Below are 8,575 nucleotides of genomic sequence, written 5' to 3' on the forward strand. Positions count from 1 at the left end.
CTATTCAGTTCTATTCATCATAGTTTTCAAAAAGGCTCTCCTCTTCTCACTTTTGAAGAGATCAATACTTTAATTGTTTTGCATGTCTTCTGCTTCCTTTAAAATGTTACTCCTTTTATTTGAGTTTAATCTTTAGTAATATAAGAAGTCTTGTTTTAGAGAGGTGTAAAGGTAGTCTAGTGTGTTGTTATGTACTAGAACATTGCAAGTGGAAACCAAAGCCAGGAACACATCACAAGAGGTTTTTATATTCCCTGGAAAGAGGTTGTACTTTAGACTGGAGATGGCTAAGTCAACAGATAAGGAAATAAATCTTTTAGTGTGGTGATACTTTGTTTTATTATTTCTTTGAGATGTTCTCCTCTGTTGTATGGCAGTGTGACTAAATCGTAGTGATTTAAAAGAGTTAACTAATAAAATGCATGCTGTGTATTAGCTAAATGTAACCATTGGTAATATTCCCTCTCTCTCTAGCCTCTCATCCTCCCTCCTTCTCTCTCTTCCTTTCACTTATTTCTCTTTCTTTTGACTTCTTTTTTCTTCAAAAGCTTTCCTGGGTACTTGAGGAATTAAAAAAAAATTAGGCTAAAATAACACTATCTTATTATTTCACAGTTTCACTTATTTCTCAGGGACACCAAATACTTTCTGAAATACTCTCCCTGAAAAAAAGAATCAGAAGAGTGGTCACAAAAGCTCCCTTAGTGACTAAGTCATTGTCACTTGCCAAGTTAGTTAAATTGGATTACTGTATCAGTTCTTTGTACTTAATCCTTGAAGGTGATATACTACAAACATGTATGTGTATGTCTCTGACTCAGATTTTAAAAGGATCAACTTAGCTGTTGTATTGAGAAAAGAATGAGGAAAAAAGGGTGGGGTCATGGAGAGAAGCGGCAGAGAGATCTGTGAACAGGCTGGTGGATCAGACCAAGCTTGGCAACAGAAAAAAGATGGAGTGAAGTGGTTGGATGTGTGGCATCTTCTATGGTAGGACCAACAAGTTTTGCCAGTGGATTGGATGTAATTGAAGGCAAAGGGGAATCCGGCATACTTCAGTGGTATTTTGCTGGAGGCACTGGAAAAATAGAATTCCTAACTAACTAGCATAAAAGCAAGCTTCAGGAAAAGATGAGTCATTCCAGTGTAGACATGTTACATTTGAGATATCTAGTAGACATCCAAATGAATATATCAAGTAGAGAGTTGGTATAATATGAGTCTAGAGTTCTGAGGACCAACCTGGACTGCAGAAATAATTTGGGTAGTCACCAGCTTTTAAATGGTGTTTAAAGCCATGAGACCACCCGCAGTGATCATTGATGCAGAGAGTGCATCAAGAAAAGAGATCTAAGGACTGAGCCCTGGAGAGTTAGGGAGATGAAACAATTCCGAGAATAGGATACTGAGGCCTGTGAGACAGGAAAATCAGAGCGTGTGTGTGTCCTGAAGGCCATAAGAAGGTGTTTCAAGGAGGAATTGCCTTCTTCAAATGTTGCTGATGGATGACATAAGTAAATCATTGGGAATCAACCACTGGATTTTAGCAAAATGATGTGGAGAGATGCACCAATAACCTAATTCCAGTGAATTTAAGAGGAAACTGAAGAATAGGAGTTTCAGTAGGCTAGTCTGGACAGGTTTTTTAGTTTTGCTAAAAGAGGAGCAGAGAAATGGGCAGTAGCTGAGAGGGGACATGGGGTTAAGAAAGGGCTTATTTAGAGATTTCCCTGGCAGTCTGGTGGTTAAGACTTCACTTTCCAATGCAGGGGGTGCAGGTTTGATCCTCACTCAGGAAGCTAACCAAGATCCCATATGCCTCACGGCCACAAAACCAAAACATAAAAGCAGAAGCAATATTGCAGCAAGTTCAGTAACGACTTTAAAAATGGTCCACTTAAAAATCTTAATAAAAAAGGAACTTATTTAAATGTGAGAGAAGTAACAAAATAATAGCATGTTTGTAATTGGTTGAAATGATTCAGTCAGAGGAAAATTGATAACATGGAAGAAGCAGGGGGAAATTACTGTCAGAGGATTTAAATAGAGGACGTAGCGTCTAGTGCACTTGTAGAGGGGTTGCCTGAGGACTGAGGAGTCACTTGTCTATAGTGTAATAGAAGGACAGCTGGCAGAGTGTACAGGAAAAGTGCTGGTGGTGAGGAGAGCTGCTAGGGAATCTTAGCGGGGAGAGCTGCTGAGGAAACTTAGGGATCTAAGTTTAACTTCTTTATTTTACTCAGAAATGATGAAAATGAGATCATCAGCTCAGGGTGAGGATTGGAGACTGGGTGTTGGGAGGTTCACAGAAGGAAGAACATAGGAAATGTTTGTCTAACAGCAGGCAATTGTATGGTCCAGGGTGGGATTTCTCACCTTGAGCCCTGTGGACGTTTGAGGCTGTGTAATTCTCTGCTATAGGAGACTGACCTGCGTGCATTGCAGCCTGTCTTGTTATGTCAGGCTTCTACTCACTGCATGATTATAGCTTCCTTCTTTCTTGACCCCCATTTGTGACATCTTCCAAATGTCTCTGGCTGTTGCCAGATGTCCCCTGGAGTCAAAATCCCCCACCCAGTTGAAAACCACTGGCCTCGGGAAATGTAGTATGATTATCAGGGAGCATTAACCGCCCAGTGGAGGTTCATGATCATGAAATTAACATGAGCTCACTGAGCACTGTTGGCTTCTATTCGCTGTGCAGGTGTAGCACAGAATACAAAAGTGAGATTTAACAAGGGTGGGGGTCTTGCCAAATGACTACAATGAAGACAGAGAAGAAACAGGGAGTGATTTTAATAATTGATTATGAAGTGTATGCTTGGTGAGAATGAAAGGGAAGATAGGAGGACTAGATTGTCAGCCCTGCTGGGGTCATAAGATTGTTGGCATTGGAGTTCTAGAGAGAGTGAGTTGTTGGAGCTTTAAAAAATAAAATAACCTCCTCTGTGTTGGTATCTAGGGAGGAAATCTCAGATGGAGGAAGTGCAGGATGAACTTATCCACAGACTGACCATTGGTCGGAGCGCCGCCCAGAAGAAATTCCACGTGCCACGGCAGAATGTGCCAGTTGTCAATATCACTTATGACTCCACCCCAGAGGAAGTGAAGACGTGGTTGCAGTCAAAGGGCTTCAACCCTGTGTAAGTCTCTCTGGGAATCCTTTACAGTTCTGTGCGTAAAACATGCAGTGTTTTCAATTTGATCACTAAGATGCACAAGTGATTCCTAGAAAATGTGAGAACCCAAGCTGTATCCATTATACTTAGGAAATGACTCTAGCCATTTATAGCTAAAAAACAAATTGCAAGAACTGGAAATAACTGTCTTTTGTTGGCACCTCATTTTCTAGATGGTGGTGTCTGTTCATCTTTGGCTTCTAAAGCAATCTGTTGGCAGCTGTCTTTATCCTTCAGAAGGTCACACATGTAGACTGTGGTCCTAACCTAGACTCCCCAGGCCACAGAGGACACAAAGCAGAAACTTTCCTCCCGCTGCAGCATGTAGGTCCCAAGCAAATAAAAAAATAGCTGACATTACTTATCATGGGTTATAACCTAATAGAGCTTTTCCTTTCAGAACTCCATAGGGAAGTTTCTATTTTTCTACTAAAAAATTGTAAATATTTTGTGTATATTTGGTACACATATTTGAACATGTGTATTTGAACTCTTTGAACAATACGTATTCAAGAGAACCTGACACATGGGACTCACCTATGACTGAAAAGAATGAGGCACGCTGGTTAGTCAGTTGCCCAACTGCTAGAAAGTTATCTGTTCCTTCTACAAAACACCACATTTCAAGGAATTGCTGCTACATAATAAGAATAATAAACCCAGATAGTGCTTTTTTGATAGTTTATGGTTAGTGATCTTTTTTTTTAGTGATAATGACCTCAAGGTCATTACCAAGCTAGCCCCCTGTCATTCCCCTAAGCACTCTAGTACCATTTATGATTTGCAGTGTATAGAACACCTGGAGAAGAGAGATTGTAGAGGACCAGAAATTTTCCTTTTGTTTTTTCTAGACAGTTTGTATGTATGTATGTATGTATAATTTATTTTTATATAAATATAGTTGATCTACAGTGTTGTGTTAATTTCTGCTATAAGCAAAGTGGCTTAGCTATGCATCTGTGTACATTCTTTTTTATATTCTTTTCCACTACGGTTTACCCCAGGATGCTGAATATAGTCCCTGTGCTCTACAGTAGGACTTTGTTGCTTATCCATCCTATCTGTAATAGTTTGCATCTGCCAACGCCAGACTCTCAGTTCGTCCCTGCCCCTTGGCCACCACAAGTTCAAACAGTATTTTTAATGCTCTGTTTTTTTCTTTTCTTTCTTTTGTTTTCTCAGGACTGTTAATAGTCTTGGAGTATTAAATGGTGCACAGCTTTTCTCTCTCAATAAAGATGAACTGAGAACCGTCTGCCCGGAAGGGGCCAGAGTCTTTAGCCAAATCACTGTTCAGAAAGCTGCATTGGAGGTATGACTTATCAACCCAAGATGGTGTTTTTCTGTATTAGTCATGAGGGTGGACTGCAGTTTGAAAGCTCTGGAAATAATGTTTGTGTCCATATTGGTCACTCTCTTTGCCTTTCATACAGAGCTGAATTAAACTTGAATCAGGTTTAATAATCTGTTACTGGAGTCATCAGTGACCACTTTTAGGGAGATTAATTTATTTTAAGTGTGCCTGCAAAATGAAGCTTGAACTTCATGTATTTTGGGATGTCTAATAAAAAGCCTAATGCTTTAATTTTGTATGTGCTAACTACTCCTATAGGAATTTTATTTACTCATTTACTTCAAGTGAATAAATGACCTAAGAGGCCAGAAAATTTTTGCTTGTCCTTAACATTTAGTTTGTAGATTCTAGCAATTTAGAGATTGCTGTTGTTTAGTTGCTAAGTTGTCTCTGACTCTTCTGTGACCCCATGGACTGCAGCCCACCAGGCTCCTCTGTCCATGGGATTTCCAGGGCAAAATACTGGAGTCGATTGCCCTTTGCTTCTTCAGAGGATCTTCCCAACCCAGGGATCAAACCTGCATCTCCTGTATTGGCAGGCAGATTCTTTACCACTGAGCCACCAGGGAAACCCAGGTTCGAGGTTATAAAGTGTTAAAACTGTGGCTGTATGCCTTAGGCCTGCTTAGTGAACTGAAGGTTGCTCAGTTGTGTCCAACTCTTTAGAGTCCCATGGACTATACTGTTCATGGAATTCTCCAGGCCAGAATACTGGAGTGGGTAGCCTTTCCCTTCTCCAGGGGATCTTCCCAACCCAGAGATCAAACCCAGGTCTCCCACATTGCAAGCAGATTGTTTACCAGCTGAGCCACAAGGGAAGCCCAGGAATACTGGAGTGGGTAGCCTATCTCTTCTCCAGCTGATCTTCCAACCCAGGGATCAAACCCAGGTCTCCTGCATTGCAGGCAGATTCTTTACCAACTGAGCTATCAGATAAGCCTAGACCTGCTTATACATATAAACAATCAGAGAGAAAATATTAGTTATTTTTATTTATTTATTCCTTAGTTATAGTTGTTTCTGTGAAAGCAGGAGAATAAATTTTTTCTAGATTGGATATACTTAAGCTTCCAATATCCTTCTCTGCTTAACATGGGCTATGTAAGGGTAGTAGTTTCTAACTGTTACATCTCACAGCTCTTAATAGCTTTCATGAAAATTAAACTCCGATTCAGATGAAAGGATATAGGCTTTGGTGTGAAATCAATACACAATTATCTCAAGCAGGTATATTGTGTAAATTCAACAGTTAAATAATGAACTAAAATAGCCTCGTGCATGCAACCCTATAACCATTCTCAGTCAGGAGAAATATTTCCCTTGAAATTTTTTCCTACCACATTGATCTTTCTTGGTTCTATATTAGGCTTTCTGTCTGTTGAATATGAGTCAGGATTATATCTTTCCTCAGGCTGTTTAGTTGCCATTATGCATTCTGTTTTTATTGAGAATGTTAAAGGTTAAGTAAGTTCCATAATCCTAACACTTCTGAATTCCTTCAGTCCTGCCTCCCTATTGCTATCGTTTTCCCTGACTGCCCATGTCCTCCTGGCCTCTTGTTCCTCTTCCTCTGGATGTGAGTGGAGGCAGAGACTTGTTACCTAAGGTTCTGCATCTTCCCCAGGCACCTTCCCATCATGCCCTTCTCTTGTATCTCGTTCATTGTTTACTCACCTGTGTCGCCAGAGACTTCTGTAGATGAGAGGGGATTATAGTGGGTGCATAGGGGTTGTAGGTCAGACTTCAAAAGGACAAGAACCAACAAGATGTCAGATGGTCAGAACCTTTTGGTGTGAGGAAACTTGGTGTTTTCTGAGCCCAGTCTTTGGGCCTGATTTAGAATCCCCTACAGCAGATAGATGAATATCTTGCTTGACCTAAAGAGCATTCTTTGATAAGTTAGCATCTTTTTGTGCTTATACAACCTCTTCTTTCTCCCAGGGAATCTAAAGCATTCCACATGCATTACTGATTTACCTTTAACATGTTCAAGTGAAAGCATGGTGAATGAATGGTCTTTAGACACTACCAGTGAAAAAGTGAGGTTAGTGGAGTCCAAACCATCACTTACGTGAAGGGCAGCCTTCAGTTCCCCGCCAAGAGACGTGAGAAGAAAAACACAAAGAACTTTTAGCCTGAGCCATTTCCTTACGTGATCTGTAGCCTCACAGACCACTAACGATCTTGTCTGAACCATGTTTGTTTTTCAGGATAACAGTGGCAGCTCTGAGTTGCAAGAAATCATGCGAAGACGACAGGAAAAAATCAGTGCTGCTGCAAGCGACTCAGGAGTGGAGTCTTTTGATGAGGGAAGCATCACTAATTAGTTTCAAAATTCCATCATTCTTGGCATGTGTCCACCATGCTTTGTTTTAAGAAGCCATGAAAGGAATGTCAGATTCTTCTTTCTTGGTATACAGAATTTATCGCCATAAAGAAACAATGCAAACCTAAGTAAGCAGAGGACTTTCTTCTGGGCCCATTATTTTTATTAAAATTAAAAATTTTAAGCAGAAGTTTTGACCTTGGGAAATATTTTGCATATTCGACCAAGGTGAGGTTTCCTTTACTGGATTAATTATTTCATCTCAGTCTCAATGCATAAGCAGATATTTTTGACAGTGGTGAATTTATTTATTGCAGCAAAGCAAAAAGATAGATATGCCCATGATTCAAAATCTAAATATTTTTAGGTTTGCCTGTGACTGTGTTGTGTATCATCCAGGGTGTAGCTTGCTTTAGGCTAGTCTCTGCTTACTTAGGTCTCTTCTTAGACATATAGATTATTTAGATTTATTTAAAGTTCTTAATGCCAACAGTTTAAAAAAATTTGAAACATTTAATGAACTGTAAAGTACAACAAGGCCTTGGACATACAAATAGAAACCTTTAGAACATTCCTGAGACATTTTATTTGTCACGGCTCTGTTGCTCACAATTCCTTGTATAGCTTGTATTTTGATTTAGTTTATACTCTACTTATTATCTATACTGTGTTCTTATATATTAAGAAAGCACAAGTGTAAAAGAGGTCACATACATTCAAAGACTGTCACAGGAAATAGCCTGCATTGGTGTGTGTTACAGTATTTTGCTTAATGAAGGCCCCAGTTCTGAATATTGATACAAGTAGTTAAAAGTAAACTGGGGCCATCTTATGTGTTTATCCATGTCAAGTTTTTCTGGTATTAAGAAATAATCTACACATATTTTGATCTTGTGAAAGATTCTAGGTAGAGAAAAGAAAGAGACCTAACCTTCAACAAAGTTATTTTTGGAAACATGATTTTTGTCATTAAATGTTATATTATTTCACATATATAAAACAGATGTTATGTAAGAATGTTGTATATTTTAACATAAACCCATTTAGAGAGATTATCTAGATTCATTAATTTTCATAGTGCCTTTTTCACATGAGTCAGCTGGAAAGTCTGCAATAAACAGTATTTGCTGTATGTTAATAAATGGCTTGTGTCTCATTGGCAAAAGGGACCTTTGGCGTGAAGAGTGGGGATCACGGTTGAGTGGAATGGGAAAAACAGAGGCCCACTTAGTGAACTTACCCACTCAGAACTTAGTGAAGTTCTGAGTGGGTAAAAGCTGCTCTAGATTACTTTCTTCAGTGGTTTCTCTTCCTTCCACCCCTCTTATTTCATCACATTTTCTTCTGCCATCAAGTCCAGTTGATCCCAGCAGTAGAAACAAACTTATACCCCGCATTTGTGATTATGAAGTGCCGCCATATAAATGCCTTGTTAGAGAGCTACAGTAACCTGTGAGTTGGATATTATAGGAGGATTAGCTTCCTAGAGGTTAATTTTCCCCAAATCATGAGGAATAAGAGAGCCTCTTGTTTTCCATTTCTCAGTTCCCCCAAAGCACTGTCCCTCAGACAAAGTGAGACAAACATTAGAATAATAATTATTGTATATCTTCCCATTTCATAAGCATGGATGCACATGTATTTATTTTTTAATTATTTGTTTATTTTTAAATGTTTTTAATTAAAAGTTTTTTGACATACCACATGGAATGCAGG

General features: G+C 39.2%; 1 protein-coding gene across 9 annotated transcripts in view; it reads left to right on the forward strand.

Annotated features, from left to right (window-relative positions):
• EPS8 (EGFR pathway substrate 8, signaling adaptor) overlaps positions 1–8,001 on the forward strand; it is a 197,247-nt gene extending 189,246 nt beyond the window's left edge. For all 9 annotated transcript variants that reach the window (XM_086404093.1, XM_086404092.1, XM_086404091.1 and 6 more), the window contains 3 exons: positions 2,963–3,143; positions 4,362–4,491; positions 6,744–8,001. In XM_086404093.1, the coding sequence (XP_086260219.1) occupies positions 2,963–3,143; positions 4,362–4,491; positions 6,744–6,860 (428 nt within the window). In that variant the 3' untranslated portion in view covers positions 6,861–8,001. The remainder of the gene's footprint in view (positions 1–2,962; positions 3,144–4,361; positions 4,492–6,743) is intronic.
• The last annotated feature ends 574 nt before the right edge of the window (positions 8,002–8,575 follow it).

Source organism: Bos grunniens, chromosome 5 (assembly GCF_055505025.1).
Source record: "Bos grunniens cultivar Pamir isolate PY7600 chromosome 5, Bosgru_T2T1.0, whole genome shotgun sequence".
NCBI lineage: Eukaryota > Metazoa > Chordata > Mammalia > Artiodactyla > Bovidae > Bos > Bos grunniens.